Below are 18,448 nucleotides of genomic sequence, written 5' to 3' on the forward strand. Positions count from 1 at the left end.
AAACACAATTTTGAATTAAACTTACATTAAAGACTCCAGAATACTGAGTCACTGCATTTTAAAATAAAAATATAATTCAAATATCTACTTTTCTTGTTTTGTGTTACAATTTTGGTATGATAGACAGAAGTCTTTGGGAGTTGCCACTCCTTGGTTCCAAATTTCATTCATTAACCTGGCCCGCATGGCCTCTCTGGGAGGTACACGGCTTGTGCATTCCCCCTTCCCCATAAAGGCAAAAACCCTGTGCTGACAAGACAAGATTTAGGGGTCTGTTTTAAAAAATCCATTAACAGTGCCTGTGGTTTAGGTAGGTAGCAGTTTTTTGTTTGTTTGTTTCTTTTTAATGTAGCATTCATAGTTAAATACTCACTGATCCATCAGATGCACTTGCTCCTACTTTGTCACCTCTGGCATTCCAGCAAACTTCAAATATTCCTCCTGTTCCTCTGTAGCTGTGTACTAGAGATCCACTCTGCCAATAATATAAGGAAACGTTTAATATCTGTTTTTGTTTTCTGGATTCAGTTCTTTTTATTTACGATTATTGCTTTCCTACGTCTATGCACTTACCTACCAATCTTATATAGAACATAGACAAAGAGCACATCTAATTTAATCATTTTACCTATTAAGGGTCTCTTTACAGACTAGTTTTATCCCAAGTGTGTTTGTATACCTTCACAGTAGCTTTCATGCCACATGTGTCCATCGGTTTCAGCGAGTGACCTCTTCTTTTTTCGACCTTTAGGGGTATATTTACTAAACTGCGGGTTTGAAAAAGTGGGGATGTTGCCTATAGAAACCAACCAGATTCTTGTTATCATTAATTTAGTACATTCTACAAAATGACAGCTAGAATCTGATTGGTTGATATAGGCAACATCTCCACTTTTTCAAACCCGCAGTTTAGTAAATATACCCCTTAATGTTACAGCTAAGCTCAGTGGTCGAAGTGGGATGGCATACGGTAGTAGTGCCTTCATTGAAAAACTAGCAAATTCCATTCACTTACATTTTATATACTGTCACTTCTAAATTCCCATACCCCAACTTCTAAATTTCCACTTCGACCACTTATAAAAAAACATGCCCTGTATGACAATGTAGATCACGTCATCTATTTAGTTGTAAACGGGAACTGAAGTATGTGCAGTGATCAAGTTTGCTTGTACATGAAACACAGAATCCTATGTATAAAATATAGGTTACAATGTCTATATGTTTACTAAAATCTAAACTTACCTGAGTGTTCCATATATGGACGCATTTATCAAATGAGCCACTAGCCAGATACTTTCCATCAGGACTAAAGGCTACACTATAGACAGGTTCTTGATGTTTTGTTAAAGTATGGATGCAAACGCCTCGCTCAACATCCCATAGTCGGACTGTTGAATCAAATGAAGCACTATAAAGAGAGAAGGAATAATAAAAAATGCGTGAATACGTTTAATTTTAGGCAGTAACAGTAATTGTACATGACAGCTTTAGTTATTAGATTGACTTGATCTGATTACAAGATTACAGCAATTTGTACCATTTCTAATTAAAATATTACTTATATATGAAATAAGTACACAAAGCATGGTCCAATTACTATGGTCAATGACATGTTGTGGCAGAGGTAGATAGTGTGATAGCCACAGTAGGAATACACAATAGTATGTATTGATAGTGCAGCATAATGCTTTGTTACTTTAGTGTTTAATGCAATGTAGTTGTTGGTCTTCCTATAATTTGTTTTATGTCTTTCTAGCAGTGTGTTTAAAGTAGTTGATTAATGTGTTTGACTATTTGATTATTTTCTGAATAATACATTTCAATTAAATCTGGCACTTTAAGGCAAGAGTTACATTTCTCATGTTCTGCATACTGGATGCATATCTGCTAATATCAGGAATGCTTCAATATCATCACTTGGACCTATTGTATTGTGCCATGTCCTTGTAGAATATAGGGCTCGAAACTTACAAGCTTACAATATAAATTGACATATCTTTGTATTAACCTTGCTAGCATGATGTTTGAGTTTGGGTTGCTGGTGCCGGGACCTGTCGGGCTCCATTTGATTGTGTAGATCTCTTTATTATGGGCCTGCAGGTCATGTACACAAACGTCCTGTTTCATACTCCAGATCTACAGTAAACACATAAAGAATGACAATACTGAGAATAATGGTGTTCAAAGTAGCTGTGTGCTTATTAGGTGAGAGCCTCCGGCTATTGGCCAACCATAAAAATCAATAGTAGACAACCATAACATGGGCTAAAACAGGCTCTGCTGTCAATAATATTGATATAATGATGAACAGTGGGAAAATGTGAAATCACACAGAATTGATTAGGGTGGAATCAAACAGTAGACTGACATGGAAATTCAAGAATGGCAGTTCTCCTCCTCAGGGGATATGATCAAACCCCAGTTTCATTAACAGATTCAGTTATTTTACAAAAGGCACTAAATTGAACACACACACAAAAAAATCTAAAATAATATAAAAATAAACATGGATGTTTTGAAGCATGCTGCTGAGGAACAATAATAACTATATGACTTAATATGTTTTTAATTATTTTTAACTAAGGTAAAATAATGTTTTTATAAATGTTTTCAGGAAATATTTACTGGTCTGAAGATACAATAGTTGATCTATGGTTGGGCATGGCCTGGAAGGATTAAGATGGGGATTATTTTGTCCTGATTTCTGCTATTCCAATGTTGGGAAGCAATGTTATGTCCGAGCACTGGGGCTGCCAGTATGTGATAAAGTATAGAAGTGGAATGAGCCAACTGTGATGTACATATGGAGCACAATCCATCTTTACAAACAATGTTAACAAAGAGCTGCAGGGAAAGAGCTCAAACCACAGCTGGATCATACATTAGGCAACATAAGACTAAGGTCAAAGGACATAGGTCATAGGTCTAAGGACACAGGTCATAGGACATAGGTTTAAGGACATAGGTCATAGGTCATAGGTCTAAGGCCCAGTGGACACGGAGGACCCAGATTACCCAAATTCGTTTATTTGTTTTAATGTGCGGTTTTTGACAAAAGGAGGATATAGATGGGAGCCCAAATCAGTATCATGCCTAGAGCCTCATGGGGTCTAAATCTGGCTCTGGCTCAAACTCAGCCTGTTGCATATCAATTCATCTTATTAAGAAATGCACACACAGGCATGGGGCAGACATATTAACTGTATTGCAACAGTACAGGGCAGCAGAGCCCTCAGAAAATCCTGCCGGATTCTGCAGATTTAATGGTAACAGATATGCACATGGAAGGTGTATGTTACTCTGGCATTTCCTAGGTGCTTGTTGTCAGTAATAGTGAATATTGAACATTGACTTTGATTTCAAAGGGACATTTGCTGTAAAAAAATATAATTTAGATAAAGGTGAGTTTGTTACAAAATAAGGGCCACAACAGCAGGCAACAGGTTTTTATGGGCTCCTGTATTCATAGCTAACGTGGTAGTGGCAATAACACCAAGTTTGCTTAGAACCACATATACCATATAGATTTGTTATAGTGCTAGCGGCAGTTTGACTTTTCCTTGTGGCCCTATCCATGTAATAGAACTTTGAGATGTACACAATATGAAATAATTTGGGGGTGCTGTAAAATGCCATGTGCTAAATGAAGTGAGGTCAATAAATGTTGTTATCTAAAAGTCTCCAGTGATGCTTTTACAGGAAATAAGTCCATCTATAATATTATCTTTAACAAAACATTTGTTTTTTTACATATCTCAGGCAACTTACCTTCAATGTCATATCATCTGAGCATGAAGCTAGAAGCAGCCCTGATGGGTCCCATTTAATTGCATTTACTTCATTCTAAAAAAAATGTTATATTGTAAAGACAGTGGGAATGCATCTGCTATCCAGTGGAGGGCAATCATGTATCACTTTAGAACACCGTATTATCCATGTATAAGACATTTTTCACAAAGCTCATTTCTTCCCTGGTGTTCGACAATAATTCTTTACAAACCTATTTTTTCTGGCCTGCATTTTATAACAAACAGTACACGTCAGAGGTTAATGCCAAAACTGCTACAATTCTTCTTTTCAGCAAAGACGATTAGGGTGCTGTCTTTTTCTCCTATGTCACAGTGGATTGCCCCTGTATTTCAGCATTGGACCCACTAGAAAAACAGTCTCCATGGCTTTGCATGGCAGCACCACTGCTTTGCAACTAACATCCTGATTTACCAATCTGTGCTGTTCAGCAAGGACAGTGGACACCACAATTTAAATTGAATTGAATGAACTTTTAGGTGGAAAGGTTCATTATTTTCTACAGGAGTATGCCATCCCAGCATTCTCATCATACAAGCTCTTCTGTCGTGGCCCCACCTGTTTTATTATGGGATCGGTGTAGAGTAACAAAAAAATAACAAAAAACACACACCTGTCTTTGGAGTAATGATTGTACTCAGCTCTATTTAGCTCAGTGCCAGTCTGTGGTATGAAAAACTAATGGGTTAATATAATATCTTATTAATTGCATCTTTCTCAAACAAGCAGATCATGGGGGCATTCACACCCTCCACACAAACACACATACACCCTCAAATGAGCCATGTGTGTTGTGCGGCACCTAGAGAATTTGCGCAGTCAGTGTGCAACACAAGACAGAGTAAACAAGGCACTTCTGTTGGCAAGTATCCCATGAATAGTGACTGTTTAGAGGTAGAACCTTTGTTGTTTTACCAGATGGAGGGAAAGAAACTTACTCTCTAAAAATATACATGCATTTAGTTTTCCTTAAAGTTTATTATTTTGCTTTAGTTAGAGAAGTGTCCCTACCTCTTTCTTGTTGAAACATATCTTTCACTTACTACATTTCAAATGGGAAAGTGGTGAAATAAGCACACACTTAAGTCTGCCAAGTACCCATATTGAAATTTGGAAAACGCAATACTTTAACAGGACATATTTAAATTCTATTTTGCATGCAGTTTTTAATAGCTGCACAGTGCAGTGTTGCTGAAACACATTTAAGAGCTATGGTACACAAGTGACTTTTCATTCTCAAAATGCTACTAGCAGAAGCAGAACTGTCAGCATGTTTGGTATAGTAAAGCCATTAGAAATGTGGCTTTATCACCCTCTAATATTGCAAAATAATTAAATGAACCTGCCCATACTGTAGCTTATAGTGTATTTGTGGTATTAAATGGTTATATTACAAAGCATTTTTTTGATTCTACAGAGAGCCCATGAGCTGAGCAACTAGATAACTGTCTAACTTGGTCCCATGTGGCTTGTCAAGTTGGACAATATCAGGTTGTCCTGCACTGTGGACAAGCTGCTGGATAATTTTTCATGCCGGTGTTAGATGGCTGGACACACAGAGCACTAATGGTCATCTTCCAACTGCAATATTCAACCTGTCCCATAATAAGTGATCCTATTGATTTTAATAAGATCATTATCAGGCATAATGTTGTTTTGGGGCCACATCTGCTGTAATATTGAAGCCAAAATAAAGGCAAACAGGTGAATGACTGAGGGAGACATATGGCTTGGTAACATTGAATACACACTATTTAAAAGAGGAGCATCAACAGACGCGGGCCGGCAGGTTGCAGCCCGGGGGGCGCACAGGCGGCCGCATCACATGAGACGCGTGTCATGTGATTCGGCCGCATTGTGTGACAAGTGATGCGGCCGACGGTAGTATTCGGCCAGTATTGCATCCACGGGGGGGCGGCCGGCCCGAACAGCCGTTAGACAGAGCGGCCCGGACCGCTGCCCCCTTTCCCCCCCGGTCCAGCCTGCCCCCGAGCATTAATAAATATTTAAAAACATTATTATTTTATAACTATTTTGAGATTTAGCATCATATATATGTAAGAAAGAAAACTTGAGTGTCAAATAAATCAGTTTTCTTAAAAGCAAGTTGTCCTTTTACATTGTCACTTTATTTGTGTTTCCATGGATCTGTTCATTGTGACTATTGTGATTTACGTGGGGGGATCAAATTGATTGTCATTTGCCTAAGTTACACAAATAATGGGTCAATGCATAAAAAGTAGCATGCTATTGAATTAATAGTGTGAATTAAAAATATTTTTAAGCTGAATTGATCACATTAAACAATACCAACTGTTCATGAAACTTGTATTTACACTTTTGTTTTCAGAAAGCAAAGGGAATTATTACTCCTGTAAATCTATAAACCTGTTATTATAAACATAATTTCCTTAACATGAAACAATATAGGATTACTCCCATGCTTTCTGCTCCATTCTGTGACCTAATGCTTACACTATATATGATCATTATATTATTGCAATATTGTTTTAATATAGCAGTTTTCAATTAAAGAGCAAACTTATTTCATATCGTCATAGAATGTGCTTTTCCTGCAGTAAATTAATAGACCAATAGACAATATTCCCTTTTGGATGACATTTTCTGCATGATTCAATACTTACTGTATGTCCTTGAAAGGTTTTGACTGGGCGATCACAGCCAAGTCTGCAAACATGAATACACATGTCGGTGCTACAAGAGGCAAAGGTGGTATTGTTCTGCCAGTCCACATCTAGCGCCGGAGCTGTAGGGAAAATACAACAGGATTCAAAAACTTTATAGATAATCATTATCATCTCATGTAATCTCCCCCATTATGAGATTATCCATATGTAGAATCCTTATACCCAAAATGCACTATTAGACGCTTATCCTTTTCTAGATACACACCTTATACAAGTGTATTTAATGGTTGGCTGCTTTTTCATTTCAAACTGTTGTAAATCGGACCTCCCAGTAAAACAGACCTCCCCACCGCTAGATCATTCACCGTGACATTTTTGGGTTTTATATTACCTATGTGCAATACTATACCACATTGAACACAGTTTGAAACGGTTTCCCCTGACAACCCGGCAAGTGATCAAGAAGCAGCCAGACATTAGACACACTCTCACAGACTGTGTACTTTGTAAAGGGAGAGAGCCATGTAAGGCAATTGTTTAGCAAACATGTCCTTAGGGGGTAAGCATTTAAGACATACATATTTCCTATGACTGAGAGATATATATTGATTTTTGTGATAATTTTGTACATAATTGGGATTGAAACTGTGCACTGTTCTCTTTGTACAATCAAGAAGTTGAATAATAAGAAAAATAGCATCTGAGAATACATGTAGGTACAGTACCTGAATGAAATGGAAACTGTTGTTTTGCCTCTCCTGTGTGAGCATCCCAGATTATAGTTGTCTACATAGAGAAAAGTACAAATAGCATTAACGGTGTAAGTTTCTCTAGTACATAAAATACAGGAACAAAATCCCTACTTTAAATAGTTCCACTGTAAAACAACATTATTCCATCCTTTGCCTCTTAATCGTTTTGTCATCTGGCATATCTGTGATTCATACATCAGTATTTGGTCAAACTGGTAAACAATTATATTTTATTACAGTTTACTCACCCCACAGGCATTTCTGTGGAGCATTCAGCTTAATCCTTACAAAGTTTAACCATTTTTACCAGTGTAAAATAATTTTAGGCTGTGCCTTCTAAACAGCATTATTAAAAGAAGAATCATTTAAATTTAAATCATTGGGTAGTTATTGTATTACAGTTAGTGCTAGTGATGAATTTCAGGTATGAAACATGTAATGTAATGTAAACCTGGACTATAAATAGCCTTTTTTCTTTTAAACTAGTGCCAGGTTGTGAATACTATTAAAAATCACCCCTGCAGACTACAATAGCTTGTATCATAACAATAACAATACCCTGTCCTAAATGCAGTTCACACCCCCAACATTTAAAATTAGTAAGGCTGGGTACACACTGGAGCATTTTCGTCCAATACTCGGGCAAATCAGCCGACATACGAAGTCGGTTTAGTGTATATAGAGACACAATGGTCAAAGTTGTTCCAAAGTGTCGAATGTTGGCTCATTTGGTTGGTCGTACTGTTTAATATTTCCTGACCAATCCACCTAACGATCATGTAGTGTGTTCAAGTTTCCTATTGATCCAGGAGCAACTGCCGATAATTCCTCGAGCTGCGACTTCTTTGGGGGTGTGTGTATGTTAATTTATGATGCCTGTACCAGTCACACCTGGTGCAGTGTCCGCACGTCACTCATTTGGCAATTAGGTGCTTCTAGCGGTAAAGCAATAGCAGGTGTCTATTGCAGTAATGCGTACAACATATGTCTGCCATTTTAATTAGAAACCTTTGTCAGTGTAGTGTTGTAAAAAAACAACATTTCATTTATATGTGTATTGCTTATGTCTGCCTCCTTAATTATAGCTATGTGTCACTTTATTGAACACTCAATACACATTAATAAAAATGCAAAATATGTATTACATTTGACCGCATGCATAATTATATACATTTTTGTATATAACATGTGTTTGTGATTCCTATAGATGTGTATAGATGTGTATTTTATATATGTCTGGTTGCACATTAGTACACCTATGTAAATTGTTCTGCATGATGCACCTGTATTCTGTAAAATCCTTTACATGTATATTGAACTTGTTTTATAATTGAACTTTTATTTACTTGTTAATGCATATATGTGTAAAATACACAGAATAAACCTCACATTGTACATCCAGCAGATTTATTGTTGAATTCTGTAGAATAAATGAACAGTTGAAAAATAAAATGTTTCAAAATATATATATATATATTAGTACTATAACATTGGACTTTTTAATGGTGAAAGTGGCTAGTGCTTTGTGGCATAAGTGTGTGCTTTGTTTGCTTTTTCATGAGGTTTGGGGTGGGTGCTATTGAACATGCTCTGCCCTTTATTTAAATTGCTTGGGGATATCTTTACATGGACCTTTATAAGTCTTTCAGTGTGTACGAAATTCTAATCTTTGTTCACGACAATATGGTGGTCAAAAGTCGCTACCCGGATGGTCTGTCTTTCATTAATCATCTAAAACGTGACTAGTGTGTACGCATTAGTCATCCGAGCGATCGGACCTTTGGTCTAAGGTAAAGTCGTTGTAGATAACACGTCGGTCGGAAAATTCTTCAGTGTGTACCTAGCCTAAGACAGAATAGAAGATCCATCCGATTCCCCCAAATGACCCCACCCACATTTGACAAAAAACACACCCATTTCTAATAGGCCACATTCCTTTTATAAGTTGGATTTTTTTTTTTTTAAACCTCTTATATCTCGTATTTTCCTAAACCATCTACAATGGCTGAGGATGTTTAGGTTTTAAGTTTAGAGAGCACTTGTTGTCTACACACACAATGAGGTTTTAACCTATCAGTTTACTAGGAAATTACCTTTAAGCATTGATGATAAAGTGTCTAGTGATGTCACTGGTTTGTACTAAATTGATAAGCTTGGGCTGCATGGTCAAGAATATTTGTTCAGACATCAAAATGACTATCTGGAGGACACTTTAAAAACAGATGAGTTACAAGAATGACATGATCATTGCATGGCCTCTAGGATATTTCATCGTCTCTGAAAGCAAAGGCACACCGTACATTTCCTGGAACAAAGGCATTTGTGCTTGTGGGAACAGAGAGATGGCTACAGATGGAGTAAACTTTGCTTCACAGCACTGGAGATTTCTCAGTTATAGCCCAATGAGCTCAGTGGTGAATAAAGACTTCTTCATCTGTATAAGTGAGTTCCAGGAAGTATGTGGGAAACGCTATCAATAAGGCTAAAGTCACCTAGTCCAAAATTGGCGGGGAAAATACTTAACTAAAAGTAATGTAAATGTAGATTGACTGTCAAATGTGTTAGGCTTTGTACATTAATCACATAATACAATTTAGATTTTATTTTACCTTTATTACAGTCCAATGCATACCTTATCAACTCCTGCACTCAATATGTAGTTCCCCTTCTTATTCCACTTCAGTGCAAAAATGGGACCTTTATGTTGTCCTAACGTGCTAGCAAGATTGCCTGTAGAGAGTGTATGACAATGTTCATTTTTACAATTAACATACCGTTTGTGTACAGAATATTATTATTATTCAACACTTGTTTTCTCAATTTTTGGAATTATTCAAGGCTGATGTGAAAAAATAGTACAATTTTGGAGATGCAGATTCAACTGTTTTATTACAGGAAATTGGCGGGGTATCAAAAACCACCAGGCATCTGAGTATTATACTGATGGGCACATTAGCGCATATGGGTAACTTTTTGAGCATACCTTGCAAAGGCTGCTTGTCTATGCAATACTAAGTTACAGAAAAAAAATTATTTCTCTTTTAAAAATCTCTTGACATAAGCTTTCTGAAAATAGTACATTTGAATTTTTTATTAAACAGGTACTTTTTGAAATAGTAGAGGGAATCTTTGTAGGACCATAGCAAACTATTTTTATTCACTTTAATTTACATAACACCTGCATTCTCTGCAATGATTTAAATTGGGAACAAACACAGAGGTTAAAACAAACCAAGAGGCTAGATTGTAAATAGAAAAAAAAGACAAGTGTCACAAGGACAGAAACAAGTATAGTGCTATTTGTTAGCACCTAAATATTATATCTAAAAATTATCTTCTTGAATCATGGACCTCTCATCAATTATATTTGTGCACATATGACTGGAAGCTTACGGCCAACCTGAAGTAGACAAAGTGGCCTTGAAAATTGATTGTTATTAATGTACCATCAAAACTAAGCAAGATTTTAATCAACACAAATATGTCTGTTTTGGACAACCAAAATATGATGATCTCTAAAAATTGTGGGTAAACAAAAATGTATGTATGTATGTTATATTTGCTGATATATTTTAAAAATAAGTTAAAATTTATCATTATTATCTTTCATTTATAAGGCGGTGCAAAAGGTCCGCAGTGCCGTACAGAGAGCATTGCATGATACTGTTTTGTTTTTGCCCTGTATGCTGTGTACTAAGTGCAATTAAATTATCGACCCAGCTGAGAAGAGGTGCACTGGGCAAGTGAGTGACTCCCAGAGTACTACAGAAACTATAAAAGGGAAGGTGGAGGTGCAGGCTGGACTTGTGCCCAGGAGTGCGGGTACAGCTAACAGGGTCAGGGCCCATGATGGAGATGCAAAGGAAGGGGAGAAGAGGATACCAAGGGCAGGGGCCTAGTGTCGAGGTTGCAAAATGAGGTTGGGGTGCCAAAGGCACAAGTCACAGGAGGAGGACATAAGAATAAGAGGGCCCTGCTCGCGGGAGCTGACTCTAAAGGGAAAGGGCAGACTACACAGGAAACACAAAGAAGGTCGATAGGGTGAGTGGACTATGAAGAGTGAAGAAGAATCAAGAAAAGGCAGGTTGAGGATTGGACAGAGTAAGTTAGGCAGAGGAAGGGTAACAGGTGACTTTGAGTGATCGTTTGAAGATTTGCAGGATAGGGGATAGCCTGCTAAGTAGTATTGCGTAATGTGTACTTTAATATGATATTACAGCTGTAACTTTATTTCAGTTCATTTTAGCTGTCAGGTTTGTGAATACTCCTTAAAAAACTTTAAATATTTTTTTTTCATTTTTGAAATGAGACTATCCTTTTACACCAAATTTGTACACATTTTTAATATAACTTTGCTGCACCTGGCTAGTCCACCATTTATGACATTAATGTATGAATGGTACTTACTATAAATGAATATTGAGTGATAACCTGACAAGCATATTATTCCTTCCTGTATGAGCCCTTTTTCATGCAGTACATATTAATGAGTCTTGCTAGCTATTGTTCCCACTATTCATTTCAATACAAACACAGTAGGAGTCTTTAGAAACAGCAAAATGTGTTGAAATGAGCCAGTGGAGTGTTAACACACTGTCATAAAAAACCCACATTTTAAATGTGCATAAGGCACAATATGTATTTATAGCTGGTGTAGATGTTGCTTAATTAAAGCAAATACAATATTATATAGTCTAAGTTAATAAGTATGTTCTATATACGACTAGGGAAATATTGTTAAGGAGAAAACACATTAAGTACCTAGTAACTTTTATACATTAAATCTATGTGTATTTACATAATTCTTTTTTTTTTAGATCATGCAATTCCACTTGGAACACTAAAAAATTGCTGCGCCTGCAAACACTTTTAGTCATAATATTTACTGTGAAATCATGGGTGCATTGTATTTACATCTTAATTACAATATTTCTCCCTGCCATTTTATTAAACATAACATCAGCCATAACAATAGGAATATTGTCAAGTTAAGTTGCTGCAAATTCAATAATAGTGATTTTATAAGTGGAAAGTCTTGCAAAAAAAAAACCTCAAATACTTATGTAATGTTGAATTTACCATCCTGCGTCCAAATTCTTGCAAAGCCATCATATGATCCTGTAGCTAAGAGTGTGCCATCAGCCTGTTGGAAAAGAAAAATATAAAACAAATTAGTCAAATTGTCTGTTTTCCAACTCTGGACTTAGCATTGCATTGAATATGTCAGCATTTCGCCAGCAAACACTGAAAGCAGAACCGTCATGGGCGTCAATTTATTAAGTGGATCTGCAGATTGTCTGTAATTACATAATGATACTAATACTACTATTACTAATAATAATAAAATTATGATTATTATTACATAACCATAATCAACAATTACAAAATCATCATTGTGCTCTGCTTAAAGCAATTTGTGCACATAAATATTAAAGATAAAGGTTATTCAGTGGGGCGTGATTAGATATGACAGTGGTAGCACTTGCAGTGGGCAGATTCCATGTGATAATTAATGTGTGCATCATTTTGGTGAGCTCCCACCACTGACATGAGCTTTTCACATGACCATAGAACTTGGGCATAGTGTTATTTTGAGGCTTGATTAAATGGCTGAGGGGGGTGATGAATTGGCTGGGTGAGTGAGTGAGTGATGAAATGACTGATTGGATGGGTGATGAAATAGCAGGGTGGATGGAGGATCAAATCCCAGGGAGGGGGGGGGGGGGGTGAAATGCCGCTGGTTGATAAACTGTCTGAGGGGGGTAACAAATTTAAAGCGGTTGATGAAATGACTGAAGGGGGGCGTGATCTCTGTATTGTGTGGTGTTTACGAGGATGCTCTCTGTATTGTGTAGTGGTCACAAGGATGTTCTCTGTGGTCACAGCAGTCACTGGAATGCTAAATACTGTTATATGGGGCTGATAAATATTTGTATTCGATTTAATGCTGGATAATATGAATATTCATTATATGACTTGGTAAGGTGGAGGGGGGGGGGGGGTGGGACTACAGATGTATTAGCCTAGGGCGGTTGGAACCCTTTATCAGGTGCAGTATATGTGCTGTGTACATGACCTTCATCATCACCTACAGTATTTGGAAGGTGCTGCAAAACTGCAACACTGGAGAGCCAGAGTGACAAATCACCTTAGATGTTTCATGGCCTTACATGTTTCCCAAATGAAAAGAAGCATATTGACATATTAATATCATAAGGATTAAAATACATTACTGAGTACCATCTACTGAACCTTCGGTTTATCATCAGTTCTGGGTGGGAGTTGCTTTTCCCTAGTTACCAGCTGAACTGAAAGCTCACATAGGCAGAACTTTTTTGTAGTAATTGTATATTTAGATTAAGAACCAAAACCAACTTTACATGGACTGACTTTAAGAATCAGTCCTTATGGTAATAGAACCTGAAAGTCCATTACTATTGGTGTTGTTGTTCCTACATTGCATAGTACTTTGGATCGCTTTGTTTTGATTCATAAATACTAATAATGTCATCAGAGTTAGCTTTGTGCATTAGTAATCAGCAATGTTTAAGAACTGGACTCTTAATTTCAGACATAGACAGTAACATCAGTTTAAATTATAAATCTTCATTAGCAACAACAAATTCTGTATCAGCATGTTCTCTACATGACTAAGAGTGTTTTTCAGATATCCATTAGTGCATAACACATATATTATTCACATACTGCATTATAACTCAATCCAGTGCACACAATATGCAAATGAGAAATATTTTCTTTGAAAGACCATTAAACCATTTTAAACAAGCTAATGTAAACATATTACTTCAAAGAATCAATATATCTATGGAAATGCAGAGTGCAGTTTTAAGGAATCGTCTGGTACAGATCAGGGAGATAATTAACAGTCTAGAATGTGATAATTAGAGATCAAAATGTATTGCACTAAATAAAATATTTACATTTTGTTATTAATAAATTCTGACAGTAAATAGCTTACATTCCAGTCCAACGAGGTGACATCTTTGTTGCTCGGAACATCTTGTCCCCCTTCTCGTATACAATGCCTTAAAACTAGCTGAGTGGTGCTACTACTGTTTTCATTCAAATTCCATATTCTTGCTGTCGAGTCTCCAGACCTTAAAATCGGAAAATATGAGAAAAAAAGATGATCTTCATACTATTGTAGCCATGGACAACCATTATTTTCACTATTAAAGATCCAGATAACTTGGAATAACTAAAATAATAAAATAAATAAATTTTATACTTATACTTATAAGTATACTTATTTTTTTTTGGGTGTGTTTTTTTCCATGATTTAAAAAGACTATGTACTTTTACATAGGCTTTACCAGATGTACCTGCTTGCTGATTCTGCTCATATGTGGACTGCTTTGAATCCATTTTAATGAGCCCAAACCACTTGTAGTGCAAAATATTCAATAGATAATGCTGCTAAATATGACTTAGGCAAAGTTTGGGTGGGTTCGGTTCTCGGGGAAGCAAGCCCGCCCATCTCTATTTAAAACAAACACACAACGCTCTGTACGCGTGTCTTAATGACTCACTGTTTACTGCATTACTTAAGGGTGTATCAGTGGTCGCAGTGGGTCCACTGTCTCAGAGCCCATCTCTTACTTCTATTCTCAACAGTGGGTGCCGACCCTCTCTGTCAGCATCTAACCTGCTAGATTTTTTTGCACTCTCCCACAGACATGCAGGGCAGGTCCCATTTATGCGCACAACACACAACATGATGACTTATGTGCGTACAGGCACGTGCATGCCACGCACCTCATAGCTTGTCAGCCACAGACTCGATGAATTAGATGGTGCTGCCTGGCTTACACATTGATGTGAGATATTGACTATTTACACCATGATTTACATCTGGTCCTATAATCCTGTGCAGAGCATTTGACTTCCTTGGCAGTGAAGCAGGTGTGCACCTATGTGTGTGTAAGCACATTTTCACATCTCACTTCAGCACATTTTGGTAATATTAGTAAATTATCCTCTATGCATTTATGCTTCTAAATTTCTCCTTATTAATGTATACTAAATATAAAATAATGGTATGAATACTCTGTTATTATCAGTTTGCTTTGGCATGTAAGTGTACTCTTTAACCATCTAAAATGAATAGATGATAACCTGGTCACAGCCCCAGGCTACTTCCATCTTCTATTTAGAGATGGTGAACATGGTTACTCTGGGACCTAGGTAGAATGACTGAAGTCTAATAAGATCCTAAGCACTCAAAAAATATGTAACCTGTTATCTATGGCTGCCATCTCTATGCCCATCATAGGAGGCTTCAGGTTGACCTGGAAGTCATTGTGAACAGGTTTATTTTCTCTATCCAAGTGGTGTTCTTTTCCTCAGGACACATGTATGACTGCCAACATCATACGACAAAATGAGCAGATGGCCAAAAGGCTACATCATTAGCAGGTTAGGTTAAACAGAATTTCCCTTACTGATTGCTTTGGGGCCTTTGTTGTACATATTTAGTGGCATGTCCCAAGGTGTCCTAAGTATGGGCTAGGTGACGTAGCTGGTGAACAACCTCTTTCCCAGCCTGACTATGCTGACCCCAAATAACTCTCATTGTCAAGCAACCCTCATTGCCTACTGGGAATAGGGGCTGTTCAGAAAACTTTTTTTTTTAAATTTAATTTGTATGATCTTTTTATCAATTTGACTTTTTACATTTGCATTAATTACATTTCTAAATTTGTATTAATAATGTGATGTTGTTAACCACTATCTGCATTCAACTATTTTGTAACTTCTATTATTATGTTATATCATCTTTATTATATGTATGAAACATATGTTTGTTTGGTTTTGTACTTTTACACTTTTAAATATAAACCTACTTTGTGGAAAATGACATTATCTTTCTATTGCTAAATTCAGAAACAACAATACATTCCAACAGAAATTACACTTTTCCAGTATCCTAGATGCATTAAAAGTGTTCCACTTGCACAGTTATTAATATTAACATCCCACTTACCCAGATGCTAGGAGATCACTGACTGGATTCCAGGCACAGATGAATACCTCTGACTCATGCCCACGAAGGACTGTTGCTTTGTTAGGTGGAATTTCCACATCACCATCAATTTCCATTGGTTCTGCATGGTTATCTGCAAAACACATCAGAATCTTGTCATACGTCAAATATCACACAATGGTTATTTAATTATACTGTCAGCCGCTGGTGAGGGAAGAGTAATTTGTGAGTCTGCCCTGTATCGAATTTTAATTCAATAGAATTACCAAAGGAAAATTGAAATGTTGAAATTCTAATAATTTTCTGTGATAAGCATCATTTTATATTCAACATGCTTTATGAAAACTTCTAGCGAGAAGGTTGACATTGTAATTACATTTATAAACCAATTCTACAAAGACCAGAAATACTTAAGATTATAATGATTAATCAAAAACTGTGTGCCCAATTTAGTATGTGTATTTAAGAAAACTACAGTATTGAAAGTATTTGCTCTAAGAAAATTTACACTAAACATATATTAAAACAATGTAACAATAATTATAAAAAGACTAGATCCTATCCAACTGTCAGAGCCAGTGGAGGAATATACATCTTACAAAGATCTGAATTATTGTAATTAGAATAAACTACTGCTGGTATTATATGCTAATTAAGCTTCCAAATCATTAGAAAACTATAGGTAAGCAGGGGTGCACACAGGGGGGGTTTCTGGGTCTCCAGAGACCCCTCCCCTCTGCTAACGAGGTGCTACACATAGCGGCACTGTACTATATAGCAGCCGCGACGCTGTCAAAGAAGCATCCGTGGCGGTGCTGTATTGTATACAGCACCGCCGCGGACCCTTCTTTTACAGCGCCGCGGCTGCTGTATAGTACAGTGCTGCCGAAACGGAGCGGGCGCATGCGCAGCAGCTCTCTCGCTTTCCCCCTTCTCTAAAAATCCTGCGTGCGCCCCTGGTAAGATGTTAAAGATACATTATCCCTATTGCCCTCTGTATTTGTCTTCTGCAAATATAATGTTTAAAAACTGTAACTAAGGTGTTACTAACTAACAAGCACAGAACCACTGTCTTTTCACTCTTACGGACGTGTGACAATACTCTCACGATACAACAGTTGGAAGCATAGTCTATGGATAGGGCAGTTCTTGCATCACTGGGGGTATGGCCAGGTAAGATATCAGAAAATATAATGGACAGCTGTCAAAGTGGGTGCTGTCCCAAACCATACATCGGGTCAGACCATAGAACTGAGTCTAGCATATAAACACCCTGTACAAACCACAAATAAGCAGAGTACATATTAGAAAGTTAAACCATCTAAAATGTTATATGTGCACTACTGAAGTTTTTTTAGGTAAGTACAGCTCATCCCAGGGTAAGGCGAGTTTTGTTTTTGGCATGTTTTGGCAAAGACAAGAAGCACCTTGTTTTTAAAGTAGTAAGGGTAATAACGTCAATTATAACCATAAACGACCCTCAATAGTGATGTTTGCATACAAAATTTTCCAGGCTGTAATGCCTGGAAAAGTGTCCACTGCATGTAAGCGCCAACAGGTGTTCACAAGTCACTAATGGGGATACCAAGCATAGGACCTCGTCAGTTGTAAAAGTTGGGGGAACAGTGGTTAAGAATGAAATATAACTTGATGCCTGGACTCTCCCTATAAATGGGACATGATAGTTTACTTACTTATTGCATGTGCCCCATTTTCTTCACCATTCACAGTGGCTGCTCCATTCTTTGGTGTGTTCTGCTGTAATGCAGGAGCGGCTGATGCAGTGGTGACAGGTGCTGCACTTGGTGCAGATACTGCTGTAGCAGCCTGTTGCTGAGCCAACTTCTCTCTGAAGGCTTGTTGTCTGGTTTGTACAACATCTGGCATCACAGCATCAATCAAAGATAAAGATTCTATTGGCCGACCATCAAACACTGTGCCGTCCTAGACAAAGAGGTTAGTATATATGTTATGTTTTGATTCTCTATACAATACTTTGTAAAAGGCAATTTTAAAATCAAGAGTGCTGCTCCTGACAACAAAGGTAAAATAATGACAAAAGAAAATGAAACAAATGTCATTATCTAAAAAAAGTCTGACAAGTCTAAAAAGCGAGTTTACTATGACGTTGAAGATGTCTTTAGATTTTCCAAAAACCAATTGTTTGAAAACTATATTTAGGTAAAAAAACAAAAACATTATATTCTTTTTTTTACCCTATCCTGGTCCTTGAG

At 37.0% G+C, this 18,448-nt stretch overlaps 1 protein-coding gene across 1 annotated transcript in view; it reads right to left on the minus strand.

Moving 5' to 3' along the window:
* Positions 1 to 18,448, minus strand: part of TBL1X (transducin beta like 1 X-linked) — a 232,472-nt gene that overhangs the window by 1,394 nt on the left and 212,630 nt on the right. The window contains exons 6-16 of the mRNA XM_075196467.1: positions 17,909 to 18,158; positions 16,215 to 16,347; positions 14,190 to 14,328; positions 12,290 to 12,353; positions 9,843 to 9,940; positions 7,184 to 7,244; positions 6,456 to 6,577; positions 3,772 to 3,846; positions 2,012 to 2,139; positions 1,246 to 1,411; positions 374 to 475 (exon numbers count right to left, since the gene is read on the minus strand). Of these exons, the coding sequence (XP_075052568.1) occupies positions 374 to 475; positions 1,246 to 1,411; positions 2,012 to 2,139; positions 3,772 to 3,846; positions 6,456 to 6,577; positions 7,184 to 7,244; positions 9,843 to 9,940; positions 12,290 to 12,353; positions 14,190 to 14,328; positions 16,215 to 16,347; positions 17,909 to 18,158 (1,338 nt within the window). The remainder of the gene's footprint in view (positions 1 to 373; positions 476 to 1,245; positions 1,412 to 2,011; positions 2,140 to 3,771; positions 3,847 to 6,455; positions 6,578 to 7,183; positions 7,245 to 9,842; positions 9,941 to 12,289; positions 12,354 to 14,189; positions 14,329 to 16,214; positions 16,348 to 17,908; positions 18,159 to 18,448) is intronic.

The sequence above is a fragment of the Mixophyes fleayi genome, chromosome 2 (assembly GCF_038048845.1).
Source record: "Mixophyes fleayi isolate aMixFle1 chromosome 2, aMixFle1.hap1, whole genome shotgun sequence".
NCBI classification, from domain to species: Eukaryota; Metazoa; Chordata; class Amphibia; order Anura; family Limnodynastidae; genus Mixophyes; species Mixophyes fleayi.